Raw genomic sequence first — 25,889 nt, forward strand, 5'->3', positions numbered from 1 at the left:
GTTTTAATGGTCCAGGATGTCACAAAGATACACAGAATCAAAACGAAGAAGCAGCACTTCCTAAATAATGACACTCATTTTCTATCCTATACATTAATTATGCAGAAGTATTTGCTGAAATCCAGGTGGTCGATTTACATCTTCCCTGATATCAATTGGTTGCTCTCTCAAATTGGAAAGTGTATTTTAAAATTTGTAACAAATGGGTTGAAAGCCTACTGAAACTCTTCATTGGGTAGATGTTTAAATGGGTTAGAAACTTATATTACCAAGTTTTCCCAAATATTTTTGGTGTGCAGATACGAAAGTTTTAGCAGGTGTCATGTTTACATGGATTAGACAAGAGAGTCACTTAATGGTGGAGACATTGCCAAACTTCTGTTTGCAAAATGCTCTCTACATAACACAAGTTTCTTGTGAAAAGGAATTAATTTCTCTCTCTTTAGTTGACTTCATTTCAGATCTGTTTAGTATGTGATTGCTTACCCCTCCCAATGTGGCTGATGAAAGAGCACTTACTAAAAGGTCAGTTCTGCCATTTCATAATCTCTTGGCTCACAATATTAGCACCATTTTTAATCAGCAGCTTCTCTGCAGTGATTTTTTTTAATTTTACTTAAATTCCAGTTCGTTAGCACATAGTGTAATATTAGTTTCAGTGGTAGAATTTTATGATTCATCACTTACATACAGCACCCAATGTTCATAAGAACAAGTGCCCTCCTTAATGCCCATTTAGCCCATCCCCTACCTACCTCCCCTTTAGCAAACCTCGGTTCTCTATAGTTAGGAATCTCTTATGGTTTACCTCCCTCTCTGTTTTTATGTTATTCTGTTTTTCCTTCCCTTCCCCTATGTACATGTTTCATTTAATTCCACATATGAGTGAAATCATGGTATTTGTCTTTCTCTGACTGACTTATTCTGCAGGCTCCATCCACATGGTTGCAAATGGAGAGATCTTATTGTTTCTTTATGACTGAGTAATATTTCAGTGTGTGTGTGTGTGTGTGTGTGTGTGTGTGCATCACAACTTCTTTATCCATTTGTCAGTCAGTGTTTGGGTTCTTTCCATAATTTGGTTATGATGATAATGCTGTTATAAGACATTAGGGTGCATGTGTCCCTTTGAATCAGTGTTTTTGTGTCCTTTGAGTGAATACCTAGTAATGCAATTGCTGGATCGTAGGGTAGTTCTATTTTTAACATTTTGAGGAAATTCAATACTGTATTTTAGAGTGGTGGCACCCCTTTGCATTCCCATCAACAGTGTAAGAGGGTTTCCCTTTCTCCACATCCTCTCCAACACCTGTTGTTTCCTGTATTGTTAATTTTAGCCACTCTGACCTGTGTGAGGTGATATCTCGTTGTAGCTTCGATTTGTATTTCCCTGATGATGAGTGATGTTGAGCATCTTCTCATGTGTCTGTTAGGCTTCTGGATGTCTTCTTTGAAAAAAATGTCTTATTCATGTCTTCTGCCCATTTATTAAGTGGGTTATTTGTTTTCTGGGTGTTGAGTTTGATGAGTTCTTTATAGATTTTGGATATTAACCTTTTATCAGATATGTCATTTGCAAATACCTTTTCCCATTCCAAAGGTTACCTTTTAGTTTTGTTGGCTGTTTCCTTCACTGTGCAGAAGTTTTTTTTTGGTGTTTTTTTTTTATCTTGATGAAGTCCCAATAGTTCATTTTTTCTTTTGTTTCCCTTGCCTCCAGAGACATATCTGGTAAGAAGTTGCTATGGCAGATGTCAAAGAGGTTGCTCCCTGTGTTAACCTCTAGGATTTTGATGGTTTCCTGTCTCACATTTGGGTCTTTCATCTAAATGATCAAGACAGTATGGTATTGGCACAAAAACAGACACATAGATAATGGAAAAACTGGAAATGGACCCACAACTATATGGTCAACTAATCTTTGACAAAGCAGGAAGAAATATCCAATGGAAAAAAGACAGTCTGTTCAACAAATGGTGTTGGGAAAACTGGACAGCGACATGCAGAAGAATGAAACTGGACCGCTTTCTTACACCATACACAAAAATAAATTCAAAATGGATGCAGTGATTTTTTTAAAAATGAGTTGTCCATTTTTTGAGGGTTGGTTTGTTTAGAGGTGTATATTATAATCCATAAATCCACGTAAACAGTGGTTTGTGGCAGTATGTTGAAAGCAGGTGAATGAATGAGATCACAACGGTGAACCTCCTCATTATGCAAGATGTTACAGTCTTCCCTGGAACATTTTGTGTACCCACGTGACACAGATGGAGTGGAGGCAACAATGTTATTCTCCATATAAATATCGGGAAAGCCTTTAAACTGAACTTCCAAATGTTAGGAAAGCATAATTTCCTTCTCATCTGGAAATTAAAAAATATATAGATAGGATTTCCATTATTTTTTTCCTATACCCTAGTGGTTTTGTCTTCCAAAACCCAGGGGGACAGGTGTTACCACTTCAGAGACCACTGCTTCAGAGCCGTGGTTCTCACACTTTAGGGTGTCTAAGAACCTTTTGGAGGTTATTTATTCATTTATTTAGGTAGTTTATTGAGAAATAATTTACATATAGTAAAACTTACCTATTTAGGCATATAGTTCTAGGTGGTATGGAACTGCCACCATAGTCAAGATATGGAAACATCAGCAGGTGATAATCCTAGCATCTGAGAGACAGAGAGAGAGAGAGAGAGGGGCAGAGAGAAAGGGAGGGAGAGAATCCCAAGCAGGCTCCTCACTGTCAGTGTGGAGCCCTATGCAGGGCTCGACCTCACCAACTGTGAGATCATGACCTGAGCTGAAATCTAGAGACTGACAATCAACTGAGCCACCCAGGTGCCCCAGCCCCAAAGAGGTTTTTTTTTTTAATGTTTATTTATTTTTGAGAGAGAGAGACAGAGTGCAAGTAGGGGAGGAACAGAGAGAGAGGGAGTCAGAGAATCTGAAGCAGGCTCCAGGCTCTGAGCTGTGAGCACAGAGCCTGATGCGGGGCTTGAACCCAGGAAACGTGACATCATGACCTGAGCTGAAGTCTGACGCTGAGCCAAGCCAGACGCCCTACCCCAAAGAGGTTTCTAAGCAGAACACTACAGTATCCACTACAGCCCACTTTTTATGCCCCTCATACCCATATGCGTTTTAATGGCAAGTTCCCTTGGTCTGTAAACAGCCTACCCGGGATTCTGGTAGGTCTTGTTTCCTGTGGAACTTAACAAAAAAAGGTCAGTGGGAAGAACAAAAGCCTCTACTGCCACAGTTGATCTGGAGACGGTACTAATACTTGATACCCACCTCTTCCTTTGCCCATTCCCCTTAACCTCAGCCAGGAGCTATGCCAGTCTAGGTGGCTTGCCTACTACAATGACCCAGACTCTCATTCTTGAGGGGTCTGAGCTCCTGTTACCATGATCCTGCAGCTTCTGTATCTGTGAATTTGTTATTAAAGTGGGGCAACTGATGCTTTGATTTCTGTGTTTCCCTTTCTTTCTGCCCCTCCCCAACTCATACCCTGTCTCTCTCTCAAAAACAAAGCATTAAAAACATTTTTTTAACGTTTATTTATTTTTGAGACAGAGAGAGACAGAGCATGAACGGGGGAGGGTCAGAGAGAGGGAGACACAGAATCTGAAACAGGCTCCAGGCTCTGAGCTGTCAGCACAGAGCCCGATGCAGGGCTCGAACTCACGGACCGCGAAATCACGACCTGAGCCAAAGTCGGCTGCTTAACTGACTGAGCCACCCAGGCGCCCCAAAAATTTTTTTTAAAAATGGGGCAACTGAGAACCAAGAGATGCTTCACATGGATTACTTGAGCACCAAGCATATTCTACCCTGCCCTCCGTTGTGTAGCAACAACTCATAACCACCCCTGCAGCTCAACGTCAACTACCCACCCATCTTGCTATAGCAGGGAGGGGATTTCGACAGAAACTATTATAATATTCCTTAAGTCGATGGAGCCTTAAGAGACTGTGATGTGCCTTGAAGATGGTATAATGTATAACTTGTTTACTGGGAAAAAATAATTTCTGTGGAAAGGAAATAATTTGGCAAAATATTTCTGAGCTGCTCTGTCCTGATACTCCAAGCCTTTTCCATTCAGAAACCAAAACTCTTCATTGATTCTGAATCCTTGTCTAGCAACTTCCCACCCCTTACTTTTTTTTTACAGCCAAAATCTTCAAAAGATGTCTCTGCCAGCATTTTCCAAAGCATCCAAGCAATACTAGTTCCATGGTATTAAAAAGCAATTTTAGGGTAAATGTATTTGGAAATTTTAATTATCACTAATAGCTAAGATTCGCTGATGGCTTGCTACAAAGTAGGCACTATGCTAAGAGATTTCAGAGTATTAGCTCATTTACTTTATTCAGGCATTCATTCATTCAACAAATATTTACTGAATTCATACTATGTTCCAGTCACTGTAATAGATGTTGGGAATATAATAAAATAGAACAACCACAAAAGACATAGTTGTTACCCCCACAGGGCTCACACTTTAGTGGGAAGACAGGTATTAATCAAAGAATCACAAATAAGTGTAAAATTGCAGTGTTGTTGAATGCTATAAAAGAGAGATACATGGTAGTATAAAAGAATATCATCAGGAAACTGACTTTGTCCAAAAAATTATGGAAAACTTCCCCAAGAAATTGGAAATTGGGCTGGGGTTTGAATAATGAATATACATATACATATGTACATATGTGTGTGTATATGTATACGTATACGTATACGTATACGTATACGTATACGTATATGTATATGTATATGTATATGTATATATAAAGGTGTGGAGAAGAGATGAGAGAGTGACAAGATTGGGGAGAGAAAACTCTAGGAGGTTCCTGCAGCAAACAGAAAAGGGAGCAATGAGGTCTGAACCAGAGCAATGACAGAGGGACTGAGGAGAGGGAAGAACAGATGGCTAGGAGAGAGGTAAATTCAACAGGATTTGCTTATCATTTGGATGTAAGAGGTAAAGGTATAAAAAGGTTTAAGGGGTACCTAAGGCTTCTAATTTGGTTTGAAGGTTAAAATGGGTTACTATTGACTAAGATAGGGACATAGGAGAAGCAAGTTTTGAGAGAGATGGGATGAGTTCAGTTTTGAGTCTAAAATACCTGTGAGTCCTTTAGATTAAGATTATTCCATTTAGACACTATTGGCATTTTACGCCAGATCATTCTTTTTTGTAAGATCTTGTCCTGTTCACTGCGTGATGTTTAGCAGCATCCCTAGCCTGGGACCCACTAGATGCCAGGACCACCCTATCCCTGGTCCTGAAAATCAAAAATGCCTCCAGACATCATCAAGTGTTTCTTGGGGGACAAAATCTGTGTTGAGAGTCATTGGTTCAGATGGAGGCTGTTCCCAGGGTTTCAACTGCCTTGCATATGCTAACATACTCATATTTGCATCTCAGCCCACACCTTCTTCTGAGCTCTGGACTCAGACAATAAACAGCTTACTAGACATTTCCAGATTGGCTGGACAGGATGAGGGCCCAATTCAGTGCAGGATGATATTTACATCCCATCTGCACAAAGTCCATTCAGAACCCCATTCAAGGTGCCAGTTCTTTAAAATGCATAAGAGGCATAAACTTGTCAAATTCTTGTCTGTAGAGAGAAACAGACAGAAATAGAGGAAAATGAGAAAGGAAAAAAAAATTTTGGAGCTCTCTTTTTTCCTGGGAGTAATGGCCCCTTAGTAGCTAAATAGGTGGATCTTTCAGGACCTTAGGGAAATCTATGAATTCAGAAACTGACTGTTCAATTGGTGAGATAATAGGGTTGTCCTAAATTCATGGATTCAAATGTGTCAAGGAGAATTCTTTCTACGTGGGAATAGACCTGATTCTTTCCCTCCATTTTATTAGCTTCTCCAATAATACAATGAATATATATTTCTTGTAGAAACATTTTAAAACATAAAAAGGATAAAAAATTTACAATTATTCATGAATTGACCATTCAGGTGTATTCTAGATTTTATATCCTCATTATATATTTTTAAAAATTGGAATCATGTTGGACATATGGTTTTGCTTTCCAGCATTTTAAACATTATATTGTGAAGATTCTATGATCATATCATAGATATTCCTATTGAGCAATTAGCTTTCAATATTTTAAAATTATAAATAATACCGCACAAAACATTCTTAGGCCAAATCTCTGATAACATCCCTGTATATTTCCTCAAGCCAGAGCCCTAGAGGAGTATAAAATGTTTCTAGGTTCCTAATCCATGCTGTCATATTGCAACCCAGAATAACTGTGCCACTTTATGCACCTTCCTGTAATGTGTAAGATGAGCCTCTTACCCCATTGTCATGTTTATCATCAAGGCTTAAAAAAAGATCTTTGCCGGTCTGATATGCATAATCATTCTTTTCCACCTTAAATTAGGCAATAAGATTTGTGTTATTCATTGTTTCCTAAGGGGTACAGCACTCATTGTTAAAGCAGGCTCATCTGCTGCTGGAGAGCCCAGGCCAGGTCACTGTGAGCAGGGCAGTGAGGTGAATTTGCACCCCCAAACTCCTTTAAGCACAGGTGCCTCATCCAATCTCACCTGTCTTGGGGGCATCCAGCATCTTTATGCTTTTTTCCTCTATCAGATTTTGCTCTCAAAAGGAATTCATCAATGTTGGGGAAGGCAAAATGTCTTAACCATTGATGGGTATTTGAACTTCAGTTTTATTTCTTTTACTTACAAACACAATGATATATTTCTTCTGTCCATATGGGGTCCTACGAGCCTTGGAGGGCTTAAGACAAGATCCCTGTTCCTGGAAGACTGAACTGGTCCTGAGAGAGTGAGATCAATGCCTGTAGGTTAAGTTAGCTGTTCCTGAAACCTGTCGCCAGTGTCTGAGAAGAGGGAAGGGAGTGAATATTTCTGCCTTCCGTGGCTGGCAGACCCGTAGACGGAAGCACTAGCTTATTTCATTGACTTGCTCCTTAGGTTTGGGATTGTGGGGATGGTGGTGTGAGAGATTCCTTCTTGTCTTCCACTTTCTCTCACTTCGCTCCCTTCCTTTTTCAAATTACAAAAACAACACTCTTGTTTGAACCTGCATTTGTTACAACAAGCATGTGTTGTTTTTGTAATTTAAAGTAATATCAAGGGAAATAGCAAAAGTTTTTCTATTATCCCTTCATCTATGCCTCTGAGGCATTTATGTTAACAGATTGGTATGTGACTCTCCACACCTGTCCCTGCTCTTACAAAACATGTACCAACATGAGCATGGGTACGTGCTTTTCCTTTTACTATTATGCCTATTGTTATTATTACGATTATGCCCATTACTCTGCAGCTTGCTTTGTTTACTTAACGCAGTAAGTAAACTGTGCTGACAGCTCGGAGCCTGCTTCAGATTCCGTGTCTCCCTCTCTCTCTGCTCCTCCCCTTCTCATGCTCTGTCTCTCTCTCTTGCTCTCTCAAAAATAAATAAACATTAAAAATTTTTTAAAAAGCTTTTAAATGAATAAAGTAATAGATGCATATGGTACAAAGTTCAAACAGTACAAATGTATATAGTGAAATGTTTGCCTGCCTTCCACCCCAGACACTCAGTCCTCCTCCCCAGAGGCAGGAACTGTATATAATAACTGGGAGGTTAAGAAGGATTTTTCCTTTCTCCCTGGAATTGGCACGTAGGGCCCAGAGCTAAGGACAAAGAGGCAAAATGACTCCACATTCTAAAGACTCCTACCGGGGCGCCTGGGTGGCTTGGTCGGTTAAGGGTCCGACTTCGGCTCAGGTCATGATCTCACGGTTCGTGAGTTCGAGCCCCGCGTCGAGCTCTGTGCTGACAGCTCAGAGCCTGGATCCTGTTTCAGATTCTGTGTCTGCCTCTCTCTCTGCCCCTCCCCTGTTCATGCTCTGTCTCAAAAATAAATAAACGTTAAAAAATAAAAAATAAAATAAAATAAAATAAAATAAAAGACTCCTACCAACATCTGGAGCAGGACACTTTGTCCAGAGCGGGCAGAAGGTACCTTTGCACCACCAGCAGGCACTGGCCCAACTCCCTAGCGTGTAAGAGGAGGTCAGGAGAGGTGAGAGGAAATGGGAGCTTTGGCACTGTCCACGGCTCAAGGGGAGAGAAGACAGTGTTCTTCTACGTACTACCCCTCCCGCCTCCACAGCCAAGAGAAGAGGGAAGGGTCCAAAGGAAGGACAGTGACTGGAGCTGGCAGTGACACAGTCATTTCCTCATGACTTTACTCAGTGAGGGTGCTGGAGTTTCCTGTGAGTCAGGGACATTGTTGCATGCAGCTGAATGAGAGCCATATGGCTGTTCCACCCCAGAGGGCAACCCCAGCTGCAAAGGCTGTGGAATGTGCCACGCGGCAGGAGCTCAGCTGGCAAGGGCTGGATGGTCTCCTTGGGACAACATGTGGCAGAGAGGGGCCTCTGAAGGAGCTGGGCCTGCGGCACTTTAAGTGCCTGCATTTGGACAATAGCTACGCAGGGCAGTGATGACCACAATTTAGCTAGAACCACTGATAAGCAACAAGGAGAGTAGATGATAATTGTACCAGGTAAATAAAAAGACCTTTGTTCTTTGCCCTAGATGTCTTCTCTGTCTGGGAAGCACAGAGCAATAGCTCCTATCTGGAGTAGTAGTACCTTACAAGGTGCAGCTTGGAAATTTGTGGAGGTGGTTTTTGGAGTTTCCACAATGACAAGGAACAATTCCTGGCCCCGTTGTCAGAGACTAGGGATGCTAGATGATCTGTCGTGCACAGATGCTATCCGACTATAAAACTTGTCCCACACAATTATCCAGTGTTTGGCTCATTCATGTCAGAAACCTACACAGAATTATCTGAGCCTAGGACCTAACTATGCTTTAAACAGAAATATTTTTATAATTTCATTTGAATGTTTATGTAACTGTAGAAATATTAAATACAAAACCAAAGGTTATTTGCAATGTCCTAATATATGCCGAATTTTCTCATGCAGTGATTATGGGTTGTGATTTAGTGTGACCCTTCTCTGAAAATCCTGAACTTTTAGCTAGGGTACATGAAGCACACTGTAGCATTTCTGCTATAATTACAGTATCTCATGGGGGTGGTAAAAGGGTCTTAAAAAACAGGGTAGACACTGAATAGGCTCATGTAGTTGAGTTGTTGTTTTGGGTCCCCGATCATTTTTCCTTTGTGCTCTAACTGTGCACACTAGGGAGAAGGAAAGGGGATTATTATCTGTTGAGAACCTGAAGCGTGCCAAGATGATGCTGGATAACTAACCTGGAGTCCTCGGGTCACTAGCTCTCCACTTTATCGATGGGGAAGCAAAGGCTTTAATGAAGAATAAAGAGCCTTTTTCCTTACTCCCCCTTTTCGCTCGCATTTGAACTTTAAATGTTTTTGTTTCTCTTTTATGCAAAGTAATCACCTTTCCTCAAAGTGACATCCTTCTTCTTTTGTGGCTGCCCATGTTCCCAAACACTGGTTTCATTTGGGCGACAACCTTAAGTTAGCTTTGGCTCTTCTTTCTCTTTTGATTTTCACAGATAATTAGCCACCTGGTAATTTCTCTTCCACAGTGGTTCTTGAATTTAACGTTTTCTTCATGACAGTCAAGCCCCTAGCCATTTCATGTTTATATATGGGTAAGTTATTTATCCCCTCTAAGCCTCGGTTTTCCCATTTGTAAAACAGAAATAACAGTGAGTGAAACTAAATAAGCACTCAATAAAGGTCACTCAGGAAGCGAATAAGAAAGACAGGATTTACAACTAGTGTGGAGCCTCCCTCTCCTCCTCTTCCTTTGTAGCCCCCGAAGGGGCTCTCTTCTGACATCAACTGGTGTACTACAATCGAATTCTGACACCAACCACCGGGAGTTAGCCCAGACCCCACAAGCTGAAGGATTCAGTCCACAGCACGACCATCCTCACCTCACATCAACTACCTACAAATCTGGAGGATTTGCATGACCCCCCTGAGGTATGATAATTTGCTAGAATGGTTCATAGATCTCAGGAAAGTGCTACATTTAAGATTAGGGTTTTATTCTAAAGGATACAAATCAGGAACAGCCAAATAAAGAGACGTAGAGTGATGTCTGGGAGGATCCCGAGCAAATGGATTTCATGCCCTCTCCCTATGGTACCAGGATGTATCAACCTCGCAGCTCATCAATGTATTCACCAACCAGGAAGCTCCCTGTCCAGAGTTTTGGCCATGTGACTTGGTGATCAGTTTTTATAGGAGCGTTGACTCCATTATTAAACTCAATCTCTAGCCTCCCTGCCGCCCCAGAGGTTAGGAAGTTGGACTGCTATCATGTGGCTCAAAGACACAACCCTCCAATCATACCATTGGTCTTTCCAGCATGGCCAGCCACCATCAGGTTATTGAGGGGCCCACCGTGAGTCTCCTCATTAGCATAACTCAGAAGCAATTGGAGTGTGAGTTTAACATTTGAATCAGCAGAGTGAGTAAAGTGACTTGTCCTCCCTGATATGAATGTCCAGTCAGTTGGAGGCCTAAATAGAATTAAAATGTTGACCCTAAACTCTGAATGCCTGATTCTTTGAGCTGGGACATCAGTCTTCTCCTGCCTTTGAACTCAAAGAGAAACATCAGCGCTTCTTGGGTTGTGAGCCTGCCAGCTTTTAGGCTGGAATTGCATCATCAGCTCTCCTGGATCTACAGCTTGCTAACTGCAGATCTTGGGACTTCTTGGCCTCCATAATGGTATGAGCCAATTCCTTATAATAAATCTCTTTGTATCTAAATCTAAACCTATATCTATACCTATGCGTATGTCTACATATTCTGTTAGATCTGTTTCTCTGGAGAGCCTTAATACATATGAGGTACCTAGAGTAGTCACATTCATAGAGACAGAAGGTAGGACGGTGGTTGGCAGAGGCTGGGAACAGGGAGAATGGGGAGTCATTGTCTAATGGGTACAGACTATCAGTTTTGCAAGATGAAAAGACTTCTGGGGATGGATGGTGGTGATGGTCGCGGAACAATGTGAATGTACTTAATGCTACTGAACTGTATATTAAAACATAATTAAGATGGTAAGTTTTATGTTATGTGCATTTTGCCACAATTTTTAAAAACTTTTAAAATGTTAAAAAAAACCAACTAATAGTTTTAACTATTAAACATACCAAAGTTAGCCGTGATGACAACCAAATGTAGCAGTGTGACTGTCTTTGTATTATTTACCAACCTCATTATCCATGGTTTGTGTTATGAAATTTGGTATTGGTGGGTGTGATGGCAGTTATTATCAGCCTTTGCTAATTTCTTGAGATTTGTTAAGAATGTAGAAAAAAGAACATTTTCATTTATTCAAAAAAAAATTTAATGAGCACTTAATCTGCCAGGTCATGTGCTAGCCACTTGGGAGAAAATGCTCAGCCAGACAGCCTCCTGCAGCTTAGGGCCCAGTGAAGGACAGAGAAAATGAAGGGCATACAGCACTTACAGGTTGTGTTAAGGGCAATGGGATATAAAATAAGGAAGGAGGTCTCCCTTGACAGGGAATAGGGAAGCTTCTCTGAGAAACAGCTCTTTAAGCTGGGACCTGAGACAGAAAGAAAAGCCTGTAGAAGTATGGGGGAAGAGAATTCTGGGAGGAGGGAATAGTGATAGTAAAAGCTCAGTAATCACTGAACTACTGAAGAAAGTGGTACTTGTATATGTAGTTGTGTACCTTGAATGGTGCTGAATGAGGGGGACTTCCATAAGGTTAGGAAAAATAAAATAAGAGATATGATGTTTTCAGCTATAAGATATGAGGCTAATAATATTCTGTGGTAACTAGGTTCTTTGGAAGAAATTTAAAAATAAATCGTGTACAAAAGAAAAAATATCTAAAATAAAGAGGATAGTTCTTGAAAATATGGACACATGTTGATTTTTATCAATTGATTATATACACTATGGATTGACAATTTTAAAGGAATCTTACAGATAATACTTTTATTTCTAAAAAACATTTTTTAATGTTTATTTTTGAGAGGGAGAGACAGAGAGAGACAGGGCATGAGCAGAGGAGGGGCAAAGAGAGGGAGACACAGAATCTGAAGCAGGATCCAGGCTCTAAGCTGTCAGCACAGAATCCGACGCAGGCTCGAACTCATGAGCTGTGAGATCATGACCTGAGTCGAAGTTGGAGGCTTAACTGACTGGGCCACCCAAGTGGCCCTATCCTTTTATTTTTATTTATTTTTTTAAGTTTTAAAATTTATTTTGAGAGAGCCAAAGACAGTGCAAATGAGGGAGGGGCAGAGAGAGAATCCCAAGCAGGCTCTGCATTGTCAGTGCAGAGCCTCATGCAGGGCTCGAACCTATGAAGCCATGAGATCATGACTTGAGCCAAAACCAACAATTGGATACTTAACCGACTGAGCCACACAGGTGCCCCTATATAATCATTTAAAATAGTGAAAATTGGTCTCTAATTTAATTTCTTGATAAGCTCATATATGGTGAAATGAATTTATGATTGTGGTTCTCAGACCAAACACAATATTAGAACAATTGATGTAACAGCTATTAAATCAGAATCAAAGGGTAGTTCTGGGAAATTGGGTTTGTAGAATGCTGGACAGTGTGGAGCAGGGACACTTGGGCTCACTCTGCTCTCCCTGCTGGCCTTTGCTAATGCAGGAATGAAGTCAAGGATCAAAAAAGCTTGACATAAGTATTTCCTTTAGCTTGAAATATATAGATTGATAACATTTTTCCTGAATAGGCCTTGAACGTAATGAGAATTATGGTGCTACAGGAATTGAGCTTTCCACACTTGGCAACACCCTACCTCGAATGAGCAGTTGTGCTGGAAGGATGTGCCCCCATTAGGGATTTTGGGGGCCAAAGGAAATACACATGTATGGCCATCTTGCTTCCACCAAGATCTTTTTCCTTTGTTAATAAATTAGGAGCTTGATGTGACTTACATTTATAATCTACAGCGCACCATATTTTCCCATATAGAGAGAGGTACTGTAAAGTGGTTGATACCAAGGACAGCCACATCTCTTAGCCAAGCCACTCCTGCAAGGCTTCTGGGCTGGAAAGGGGTGGTGGGAGAGCTGGCATCAGTCAGAACTCTTGAAATCACAAGTAACAAAAGCTAAGTTAAAGTTACATTAAATAAACATTTATTGGCTCATAGACGTCTAAAGGGGTGGTTCAGATTTGGCTGATTCAGAGTTCAAAGTATATTGCCAGGACACCTTGTTCTTTGTTTTAATCATTTGCTTTGCTTTTCTCTTGTCTCAGGCAGGCTCTCTGAATCACAGCAAAGATGGCCTCAGAAGTTCTTGAATTACAAGGGGGATATAAGCACCTGTAATCTGAGTAAGGAAGAGTCTCTGTACCCATTGCCACCCCTGATGAAATTCTCTGACTGGTGCTGGGTCAAGCTCTATGAGCATGAGTCATATGGCCTTTTGGCCTGCCACATAGCCATCTCCTTTGGATCTCTCTTCACTGTCAATTAGGAATCTCCTTTTCCTTTTCCCTGTGCTACATCTTTATCTCCCAAGGTCACATGTCTTTCTCTTTCTTGGCTTCCTCTCTCTCTTCCTGAGAAAAGGTGCATTGAAATACATTGTTTTTGAGATTTTTACCTGTCTGAAATGTCTCTCTTCTACCTTCACTCTTAATTGACAGTTTGGCTGGGTATATAATTCTTGAAAATAATTTTCTTTCAGAATTTTGAAGGCATTGCTTCATTGTCTTCTGGCTTCCTCTGTTGCTATAGCAGGCAAATATCTCCCTGGGGACAGATGTAATGTATAGAGAGTATACTTTTTGCTCTAATGTACCCATAAATAAAAAATACACCATGTATGCATTCAACATTCAAAAAATTTAAGTATTTTAACTCGGCGCAAAAGTAAAATAAAAAGTTACCTTATTGCCATCCTAGTTATGCTTTAATAAACAGGCACCTGGAGTTATATTGTCTCCCTCTTTTCCTTTTGGGTATGACTTTGGAAGTTCAATGTTATTTTGATTCTTAATTCTTGATATAAAGCCTGATTTTTCTTCCTGAAAGCTGGCATATTTTTTTCTTTCTTGTCAGTTTACTGAAATTTCACAAACAGCTTCCTTTGGCTAAGCCCTTTTAATTTGAACACTTGCTTCCTTCATTTGTGGGAAATTTTCTTGAATTTTGATGATTTCCTTCCCTGTTCATTCTGTTCTTTATTTCAGAAACCCTTGAACTCTGAAACTCATATATTAGAACTCCTGGAATGATCCTTTAATTTTTAAACCTTTTCTTTTTCTTTTCTTAATATTTCTGTTCCTTTTTCTGGGAGACTTATTCAACTTTATTTTCCAACATTTCTCTTGAGTTCACTTTATTTCTGCTACAAAATTTAGTCTTTACACATAACTAAATTTTGTTTTTGCTTATTCTTTTATCTTTGCTTTCCATGTCATTAATTTTTGTTTGTCTTTAGTATTCCTTCTTTCAACTTCCTTTGGATTTAATATGTTATTCTTTTTCATACTTTTTAAGTTGAAAGGTTAGTCCATTAAATTTTTAGCCTCTAAGTACAGGAAAACTTTAGCTGCACATCACAGGATTTAATAGGAGGCATTTTCATTATTGTTCAGTTCCAAGTGTTTTCTAATTTTATTTTCTTTTTTGACCCATGAGTACACAGAAACATATCTATATCTGAAAAAAGTCATAAAATTGATTTCTCACTTAATTGCATTAAGATCTGAAATTGTGTTCTCTGTTCTTTGATTTTTGTTGAAACATGCTTTATAGCCTTTAACATAACTCATTTCTAATGTTCTATTTATTCTGGCAGATAATGTGCACCCTTCAACTTATGCTTGCCATTTTTTTGTACATTAATCAAACAGAGCTTATTAATTGTGCTGTGCAAATATCCTATATAATGACTGAGTCCATCTAAATTAAAATTATGGCTTATATTTTTCTTCACAGCAATCAAATCCTGTATATTCAGGCATCAAACCCATCTAAATTTCAGGCAGAAGCCACAAAGTCTTAAGGAAAAAAATCTATCTAGAATCAAGCAGATAGATGTGATGCCTTTTTGTCTACCTCAGCAATTTCCCCCCTAGTTTACCATTTGTGTAGACCTTTTCCCGTCCTGGTTTATGCTGGGGTCTTTAGTCTACTCCCTGTTCTGTGTGTTACCTAAAGCTATAGGCACCTGGGACAGTAGAGGTTTTCAGGGCATCCAGCACCTTTGGTGATTCCTCACCCTCCCAGACTCTTCCAGATTTACTCATTGATTTACAGAATTTTCCCTACTTTCTCATAAGCTTCCAAGTTCATTTTAAGTGCTGTTTTAAACTATTTTTTCCAGCATTAAGTGTTTGCAGGGGGTGGGGGTTCTTCTAGTGTATCTTCCTTACCCTTTCTTACCCTTTTCATCTCTCTCTCTCTCAACTTCTCATGTTCTTGCTCACTTTTATTTCATAAAGGCTATGTATTCTTGTATCCTTAACCATGGCAAGTGGCATTTCCCCCCTCAGCAGGGTAATAAATTTTGAGTGATTTATGTACCTCCTAAATTGACATGCTACTTTATTTTCTTTGTTCCATAGTATACTATTTTTAAAATGGATTCCATTATCCTCTTTTTTTACTTAATTTTGGATACAGAATGTTCTACCTAGCTTGACCTGGTGTTTGCCAGCAGACAGACTGGTCAAATTGTCTTTGGCCCTCGTTTGTCCACTTGTGTGCTGGTGGAATCCCCTTCACAGATCTTAAGATCTAGCAGGGTATGGATCTTGTGGTTCTGTTGGGTTCCTTCCCATTCTCTGAACAAATGGGAGTTCAAGAACTCTCCAGTTTAAAGTCTTCTCAGGGCTGCTATTCTTGCCATGTCCTTGTCTAAAATCATTTCATGATGTAAAGGGGCCATCACCTGTTCTTTCCTCTCTTCTCCAATTCCCTGTTCAGTTTTTATTTTATTTTATTTTATTTTTTTTTAACATTTATTTATTTTTGAGACAGAGACAGAGCATGAACAGGGGAGGGTCAGAGAGAGAGGGAGACACAGAATCCGAAACAGGCTCCAGGCTCTGAGCTGTCAGCACAGAGCCTGACGCGGGGCTCGAACTCACAGACCGCGAGATCATGACCTGAGCTGAAGTCGGCCGCTTAACCGACTGAGCCATCCAGGCGCCCCTATTTTATTTTATTTTATTTTATTTTATTTTATTTTATTTTATTTTATTTTATTTTACTGTGGATAAGGGGAGAGCACTCACAAATTGTTTTAGAAAAAGTGCTGAAGAGGATGAATAGGTGGGACAGACATAGAGCAAAACAAAACAATGGAGAGAACTGTTATCTAGTTTTATGACTAATCATGTGTGGCATGCAGGTTATCTCTTATAGGTATTGCCAAGAATGCACATTCTTGGGCCTTTTCAGACCTACTAAGTCAGAATCTCAGGGTGGGGAGTGAAGCCTGAGAATCTATAGTTTAACAAGTTCTCCAGATGATCAGGATGCACACTGAATTTTGGGAAGCACAGGTGCAGACCTGTGATTGCCCAGGAGGGTGAACAGTAAGGAGGGATGAAGCACCTACCTTTTAAAAATAAGACATAGCATTATTAGATTATTATTATTAATAATTATTAATATTATTAGCATTATTAGATTATATTATATATTATAGATTATAATATATATATTATAGATTATTAAATGAATTTTCCAATGAGTTACAGTAATATGGTAGGAAAAATATTTCTTCTGGACTCTGGAAAAAGGTTAACAATCCCAGTTTTTGGTAGCTTGGCTTTTTTTTTTTTTTTTTTTTTTTTAAGTATGTGACCAGTTATTTTAGTGAGAATTTGAGAGAAATTACACAGAGGTTGTGATAGACGTCTTTTTAAATCAAGGACCTTTGGTTTATCTTTCAAACATTGCTGAGGTCTACTTTTCCCCATTCAGACTCATTGCCACCAGCTGGGGTTCACTGTTTCAAGCAGAGACTATTTTTACTGCCACATAGCTAGAATTTGATGCTTCCTTTCTTACTTACTCAATTCATAATTCATTTCGTATCTAAACCATGATCAAAACAACCAGGGGACCCAATCTACCTATATGATGAAGTCCAACTTTCCAACCTCATCAAGCCATTCAAGGTTTTTCATTGTATAATCTTTTCCTCCCCCACTCGTGCTCTCCTAAGATTATGCCTTTTTCACCTGGCTGGTCTCTTTGTCCCTATAAATTGACAATGCTTGTCAGGACTCCAAGCCCCTGCTTCTGCTCTACACCCTTCTTTGTTTATCCAAATCTAAAGTGGAATTCAACATAAAGCTCAGGTGTCATTTTTTCTCTGGCTCAAATTTCCCCTCATATTGCAGATCTGTCACTCTAAAATATCTTCATTTTCCCATTTCCTGGAGGTTAATATTTAAACTCTTTCACCTCACATACAACATGGCCCCAATTTCTCTTTCCAGGCTCATCTCTACAAACTTTTACGTACTTGACCTCCAGACACAGCAAATCACTGATTCTCAGTCTTGCCATGTATATCCAGCTTTCTGTACCTTTGTCCATGCTTTTCCCACTGCCAGATGTGACTGGCCCTTTTCTCCACTTGAAAAGATCTCAACTATCCTTCAAGACCCATTTTAATCATTAAATTCTCTGTGAAACCTCACTGACCTCTCCCTGGTGAAGCACTCTAGCCCAGAGTACCTTGAGTCTAAACATCCTAAACATGTAGTATCCTACACACTGTATTAGAACTCATTTGTGTATTTGTCTTCTGCACTTGATGTGAGCCCATGACTACATAGTACCCAGAAGGGTACCATTTATACCACAGTTGCTTGAAAAATGTTGTCTGTAAACCTGTATTGATTTCCCCATTGCCTCGACTCCAAGAGCTTTTAGCACTTTGCTAAATTACCTTACATTGTTTTTCTACTGTTTCAAGTGTGCACTGGATTCCAGTAAGATTAAGTAGAGATGTCCTAATCAAGGAACTTAATTTCTCCAGCCTCAGTTTCTTCACCTATGAAACAGGATAGATAATAAAGGCCTGTGTGAAATGAAGTAATGCTTTGAAGTATTTAGCATAATACCTGGCACACAGTATGAACTCACAGTGGGAAAAACATTTCATAAACTCCTACATCTTACATTTCTGTCTTTTTCTCCTAGCAGTCTCATAGGGCTGTAGTGAAGATTCTACGAGAACATGCATACGAAACCATGTTGCAATGTACTATGCAAACATTTACCTTGATTTTCAGCCCCTTAACTAGGTTAGAAGCCTGTTTCAGCCTTCACCGTTTAGGTCCAAGGCCTCGACAAGATGCACAAAGCCTTATCCAGCACTGCTTTTCTTTTACAGCCACCCATCACCTCTCAGCACCTGTCACAGGGTTATGACACGGCAGGTGCTCAATATAGATTTACAGATAGGGACAACTCCAGAATTACCAAGGCCTTTAACTGCAAGTGAAGCCTTCTGCATTCTTTTGGTTTGCTGTTGGTTTGGAGTAACCTGATTTAAACATTTTGCGTTGGCCAATTCACTCCTGACATTTTGGAGATGCTGTGGAGACATTTGGAGATATTAGGCTTAGTCTGCTTTGTGGTAGGACCTCTTCTGCCTTTGGCATGTGTGACAGGGAGTCAGCTTTAACCAGTGTCCTACTTTTTTCTCTTACTAACGACATAAATTATGTTTATATAACACTTCCACCGCAGAATGACTGAACAAGTACTTGATTTGGGTCCTTTCTGACATTTTGACAATTTGTATAAATCACCAAGATGTGAGTTTTGCCTTTAAAATACAAGACAACAAGCATACAGGGGGAAAAAAAAAGATAAAGGACAAGGCTTTCAAATGCTGTATGGAAACATAGGTATGGTTACAATGCATCGAAATAGGTGAAAGTTCCCACAATCTCCAGGGTACGGACTCAATTTCTGAAAAGGATTTGAAGCAGCCTACAGGAAAAGGGCAATATAGTAAGACTGGGCCATTAACCAAGAAAGGAAGGGAAGACTTGGTAAAAGCATCTGAAGAGCCACACCATTAAACAGTCCTAGTACCCGGGGGCATTTCCTGAACTCCGAGTTTACAGGACTACAGGGGAACGACTGGAAGCCGGCCTGGTGAAGCCAGGTGAACCGACGCAGGTGCGGGCGAGGCCCGCACCAGAGCCAAGTCCCCCCAGCTCCGCCGCAGAGGCACCCGGGCGGCCTGCAGGACTCAGCGCTCAGCCGCACCTGCTCCGGGTCGTCCCTCGGCGGCGGGTGCGGGCTTCCCGGGCTCGCGCTTCTCGGGCTCCCTCAGTCCGCTCGGGGTCCGGCCGGCCCGAGACTGCTGAGCCGGTCGCGCCGGGGGAAGGAGTTTCCGGCGGACGCAGCGCGGAGCCGCTTCCTGTCCCGCTCGCCGCGCCGCCTCACGCTGCCCGTCCCGGACGCGGCTCGCGCGGGACCCGCTCCCCTGCCCCGGCAACACGTCCGGCCCCATGCAGTCCCGGCTCCTGCTCCTCGGGGCGCCCGGCGGCCACGGCGGCCCGGCCGCGCGGCGCATGCGGCTGCTCCTGCGGCAGGTGGTGCGGGGCAGGCCCGGAGGAGACGGGTGCGGGTCGGAGGTCAGACTGCTGCATGCCGGGGCGGGGGCCGACACAGGTAACCCCGGGACGTCCCCGCCGCCCCTGGGGTCTGTGCGGGGCCCCTGCGGTCCTCTGCACCCCACTCCCTCCTGCTTCGCTTGGGAAGGAGCGCCGCGCGGGAAGCCAAGACATAGACATTCTAGTTTACATCTCGCGGCTAATGCTGTGTACGCGAGGCAAGGCGCTTGCACTCTCTGGGCCTCATTCTGTAGTCCGAGGGATCTGGGCTAAGGCTTATGATGACCTGGAATAGTGCATTCGCCTCCCCCCGCCCCCCGCTGCTTTTATCCCTGGGATGCTGATTTGGACTGCAGTACACGCTGGGGTTTAATGCAGGAGCCCTCAGAAATTGTTGAAACCTGGGATTGACCTTGCTCTCAGAGTGTCAAGGGCCTAGAAGCCAGTCTGTGTCATGTTCCAACCAGGGCTAGTGGCGGCTTAGAAGTGTACGTTCTCGCCAAGGATCCCATCGTTAACAGTGTTTTAAATGTATACGCAAGCCTTTCTGAATTTTCCAGGAGTTTTCCTTTCCCAAAGTGTTCACATCTTATTAGAGCTGAAAATCACAACTTAATTTTGAAACTCCTGACTGTACCAATGAGATAATTTAGACCCAGAAGGGAAAACTGGCTTGCAGATCACACAGCTAGTGACTGCTTTAGAATCACGTGTCTGATTTCTTAACTCAGGCTTCTTTTTTTTTTTTTTTTTTTTTTTTTCCCTTTTGGTTATACTAGAGCTGGTTTTCAGAATCTTTTTTTGTTACATGCTGGAGTTAGAGCATTTGTGCTGGTTAAGGGGAAGGGATGTATGTTGTTGGCTGTTCTTAAACGGCAAAGTGATTCTAGGCAAGATTTTGTCAGTGTCATTGCTGCTTAGAATACCAGAGGTTTTTACTTGGAAGTTGTAGGTTTCATTGTTCTTGCAAAGACTGGCCCCAATAATTTTCCTTGCCAGGTTTAGGTCCCGTATATTCCATCCATTCATTCATTTACTGAACAAAAATTTTTTTTTTGTTTTGTGTGGAGTTGTCATTTCAAATTTTGCTCCTTTACCAGTTATTGTGACTATTGTGATATTAAGAGTTTTTTGTTTGTTTGTTGCTTCTTTGTCCTAGAAAGCAGGGAGGACAAGGGTGGAAGTGCAGCATAATCTGTAACTTGGGCTTTGGAGTTAAACAGTATGGGTTGGAGTCCATTTCTGCACCATCTGGATATGGAGACCTGAGGGTGGGTTGCTTAATTTTGTGTCCCAGTTTTCTTAACTCAAATGAGGATAAAAAGAGTATATTTGATAGGATTATTATGAGGATTTAATTAGTTCATATAATTCCTGGCACATGTTAACATTCAATAAAAGTTAGCTTATTATTCTTAGTATATATATTTTTAGCTATGGGAGAATTGTTCTGTTTCCTTGGCTTTAGATGAAATGAAACCAGTTACTTTAGGTTTAAAACTATCAGCTAGCTGGCTAGGCATACGGGAAAAAGTTAAGTCGTATGACCTTTAAAAAAATTGGTCTTTGTACATGAATAATACGTGGTGATTATAAAAACATTAAAACTGTCCTCAACATTATGTCCAACAAATCAAAGTACAGGCTTTGCTTAAAATGTGAGACTCATGAACACATTATAGACAACATATTAACTTTAGACTTAGTCATTGACTGGCAGAATCAGACCACAAGGAGTAAATTGTGCTAAACTTACTTGCCTTGCTGTTGCAAAGATGCCCAATGTTGCAGGTGTGAAGACTGAGTAAATTCATTTGGAAACTTATGAGAGATCTGGACTCTATTAAGAACAGCTGAGAGCCAGGTAAATCGGAGGCAAGCTCTTGGCTACCCCGGGACATAATGTTGGTCATAAAGGTTGGAGTGTCTCATTTTGAACCAGAGGTCATACATAGACAAAATAAAAGCCACAAATAGCACTGTGATGTAATGAATTACAATTTAGATTGGAAAGATGCTCCCAGCTGCATATACACATGTGACCAGTAACTCATCTCTGCATGTAATTGACCTTGCTTCCTTGTAGATTGGAAAAAGAGCACTGGGGTACATAAGCAGTAGATTCATGTTCTATACTGTTCTTATCTTTCCTGGACTGTATGTATGTCTTATTTATCTTTATATTCCTTTGGTACCTGTCAACACTTTGTATCGTGTTGACACGATACAAGCACTCAGTGACTTATAATACTAAAATTCATACAGAGAAGGAAACCAGGTACTGTAGGTTTAAAACTATCAGAGTTTTAACTATCTCCTTCTAGGAGAGGCTGGAATTGCCTTGTTGGCTTTCAAGATAGGAGCTTTATAAAGCCTGGTAAAGAAGAGAGAGTCATTTATGTTAAAAAAAAAAAAAACAAAAAAACAAATCCCCAAACCCATTACCTTTTGTCCTTTGCTATTGGATAGTTTTAAGTATCGATAATTTGTAAATTCTTTGTATCTCTTTATGCTTCAATTGGTAGTGTTGTCTCTTAGTTTTAGGAACAAAGAGGCTTACAAGGAGGTTAGCTACTGCAAAGAATTTTCAGTAAAGATTATTGCAGGGTTTCACAGATGGAGGCAAGTAAATTGGCTCAGTGGGACTCTGACAGTAAACTGTTTAGATATACCATGGAGCAGGCTGAAATGATAAACCTGGAAGCATAACTCTGTGTAATCCACCATGACATGTTTAGTGCTGTCATTTAACACCATTGTTATTAAAGGGACTCTGTTTTATCTTTTATGACTTTTGTATATTAATAAATTTGATCAAGGAATCTTTAAAAATACTTTTTGTATAAGAAATTGTGTTCATTGTTGAAAAGTAAAGTGCAGACAAATCCCCTGAGATATAATCTCCCATTCAAAGTCATCATTGTCAACTTTATGGTGTTACTATTATCAGATTTTGTGAAATACATATAATATTTATTTGTACAACTGCACATTTCTTTTTTAAAAATAGGATCATGTATTTTTTATAATTCTCACTTAACCATTATTGTAACATATTAACAAAGTGGTAAATATTGCTACACATGTTCATTTTAAGTAGATACTAAAGTCATATATTTATTCATATAATTTGTTTTACCAGTTTTTCATTGTTGGACATTCAGGTTGCCTACTTTTATTTCTATTTTTTTAAAAGAAATCTCTACACCCAATGTGGGGCTCAAACTCATGACCCTGAGATTAGGAGTTGGATGCTCTACTGACCTGAGCCAGCCGGGTGCCACAGGTTGTCTGTTTTTAAATATATAAAAAGTGCAATAGACATCCACCCATAATGCATTTTTTTGTGATTTTATTCCAGAGCTACAATAGAAGTAATGACTTTGGGGAGGGGAAGTAGAGAACTCCTGCTTCATGAAGAATAGAGTGTAAAGGGAAAAACTACACTATGATGGTTCAGGTCTTAGCTCTGTATTTACTAGGTATTGAACTTTGGGAAAATTATTAACTACTTTAAACTTGCAGTAGGCTATTTTGACCCTGAGGACATTGTGGCCCTTCTATATTAAAGCATTTAGCAGTAAAATCCCAAAACAATTGTAACTTAATAAATCATTGGGAAGACCTGTGTTAGGAACATGCAGACTAATCTGGAAATTGCTGATATATTTGGTTTTCTCTTGGGTCTAAGTTTTGTATTAAAAAAAGTGGTGACACTAAACCAGTGGTTTTTAACCAAGAGTGATTCCCTTCCCCCAGGGGAAAATGTGCATAGAAAAACATGGTGATGGGTTCACATAGGTGGGAGATCTCATGGTTTCAGGCTAGATGTAGGATGTTCAAAGATCTTTAGGGCTTGGACCCTCTCTGCCCTTCCCCGTGCCGCCCCCCCCCCCCCACCCCAGGCCTCCTTTCTACTCTCCATTTGTTGGATTTGATTTTTGCTGTATTGGTTTCAACAGCTGTTGGGATTTCTTCAAGTGGTAGCAATGATAGCCTTACTGACAGCCCCAGATTTTGATGGTCCTTACACTTCACACTGTTAGAAAAAGAGGGGGATGCCTGGATGGCTCAGTTGGTTAAGCAACTTTGGCTCAGGTCATGATCTCACTGTTTGTGGGTTCAAGCCCCACATTGGGCTCTGTGCTGACAGCTCAGAGCCTGGAGCCTGCTTCGGATTCTGTCTCCCTCTCTCTCTGCCTCTCCCTGGCTCACACTCTGTCTGTCCACCTCTCTCTCAAAAATGAACATTAAGAAAAAATTTAAAAAAAGAGAAAGAGAGAACATCTTTTCCTTGAGCTCTGACAAAAATTCTTGCGAGAACTCTTACTGGCCAAGCCTGGATCATGTGTCCATCTCTAAAACAATCACTGTGGCCAGAGAGTGGAATATTCTGACAAGTTTGTGCAGGATATTCACTTCTGGAGGTTTTGGTGCAGGGGTAAAGGTTGGGATTAATGGTATAAACTCTACCCAAACAAGATGGGGTGGGTTCTCCACTGGACAGAGGGATTCTGTTGTCAAAAGGGAAAGAATATTGAGTAGATAAAACAAAACAGCTGTCTACTAAAACTCAAGTGTGTAATATCCAAAGGGGTTTTACAAGAATAAGTGTTATTTAGAATACACTATTGGGGCGCCTGGGTGGCTTAGCGTCTGACTTTGGCTCAGGTCATGATCTCGCGGTTTGAGTTCAGGTCTCATGTCAAGCTCTGAGACTGGAGCCTGCTTCCGATTCTGTGTCTCTCTGTCTCTGTCCCTCCTCTGCTCACACACTTTCTCTCTCAAAATAAATAAATATTAAAAAAATAAAATACACTATTAATTATTATTTGAATATAGAGATTATTTTCCTATAAACCTTTGGGAAATTCCTTTAAAGTAGGATGATTGCAAGTGATAAAATCAAACCTTATTACTTTAAATGAACCTTAAAGTTAATTTCATTTGGAAGGTTTTATCTTTCAGATTCTTTTCAGGGCTTTTAATTTTCAAATCGATACTTTCCATGCCTGAATAAAATATATATCAGTTTATTGGTGGTAGTATTTGTGTGAGAGTTTCTTTGCTGTATACAGGGATTTAAGTAATCTGAGTTACATGTGGTTGCTTTTTTGCATTATTTGTAATAAATGTAATTAAGTGTTAAGCAGTATATTCTATAACAATCTGTACTTGTTAACCCATTCTAGTTATTCTAGTAGTTTCCATTATGAGTATCTTATATCATTAACTACAGTGTCTAAAAAAATGATTGTATTGAACCAAAATAGTGTATTTGAAGAAAGGTATACCTTAGTTTCTTCTAAGTTGTATTACCTATTGTGTTATATAAGTATTTTCACTTCCCTTTAGAACATACTTACACTACTTCATTTAAATCAAGTCTTTACAAATGACTTGATTTCTGAGCTTTTTGAAAGATAGGCTGTTCTCAGTGCAGAAAATCAGTGAACTAGGGCTTAAAACAACACTTAATTAAGAAAACAGTATTTAATTAAAAGCTGTATTCATTCACATATTCATTTACCAAACATTTCTTGAATACCCAGTTGGTTTAAGATATTATTTTTGGCTCTATGAGTACAAAGGTGATTAAAACATAGGCCCTGCCCACAAAAGGCTGCACTTTTACAGACTGAACAGTGGTCTTCAAAAATTTTCACACTTACCTCCTAAAAGGATTTTGAAAATATGTATCCCTTTGTATATTTTGAAGTTGATATCTAGAAATTTTCCTGAAAAGAATAAATAATTGCAGAGTACAGTGTTTCCAGTGTGTTGTAAATATTGACCTTTAAAATAAAAATTTTTAACAGTCTTGAAAGTGTATCTTTTAAGTGAAATTAGAATATCCTAGTAATAGGTTAGCCACTATCTCTGTTTTGAAAAATAGATTAAAAAGCTCATGTTTAACTATCAGGAAGCTCATGTTACTTTTTTTTTATCTCCTTGAATTTATATTTCAATTACCACTACTCATCATAATTTTATCTTAATATTTTTACTCTTAAAATGTTTTGTCTTTAGATTTCTCTGCACAAAAATGTTTAAGTGTTAAAACATACCTATCACTACAATTATTAAAGCATAATTGTTCAAAAGAACATCAATATGTTTCAAATTTCTTAAAAAAATGTAAAATTTTGCGGAAATATACCTGTTAACAGCATGAGTGGTGCTTTTCCCCAGTTAAATATTAATGTAATTAATAGCTCCTAATTGAGTACTAATTTTGCTGCAATGTATATAATT

The 25,889-nt window shown here is 39.9% G+C and overlaps 1 protein-coding gene across 2 annotated transcripts in view; it reads left to right on the top strand.

The window, feature by feature from the left end:
- Nucleotides 1-19,383: 19,383 nt before the first annotated feature.
- VWA8 (von Willebrand factor A domain containing 8) overlaps nt 19,384-25,889 on the top strand; it is a 358,377-nt gene continuing 351,871 nt past the window's right edge. The window contains exon 1 of one of the 2 annotated variants that reach the window (XM_049647001.1): nt 19,384-19,692. In XM_049647001.1, the coding sequence (XP_049502958.1) occupies nt 19,530-19,692 (163 nt within the window). In that variant the 5' untranslated portion in view covers nt 19,384-19,529. The remainder of the gene's footprint in view (nt 19,693-25,889) is intronic. The other variant, XM_049647002.1, reaches the window with a different exon arrangement.

This window comes from Panthera uncia (genome assembly GCF_023721935.1).
Source record: "Panthera uncia isolate 11264 chromosome A1 unlocalized genomic scaffold, Puncia_PCG_1.0 HiC_scaffold_16, whole genome shotgun sequence".
Classification (NCBI taxonomy): domain Eukaryota; kingdom Metazoa; phylum Chordata; class Mammalia; order Carnivora; family Felidae; genus Panthera; species Panthera uncia.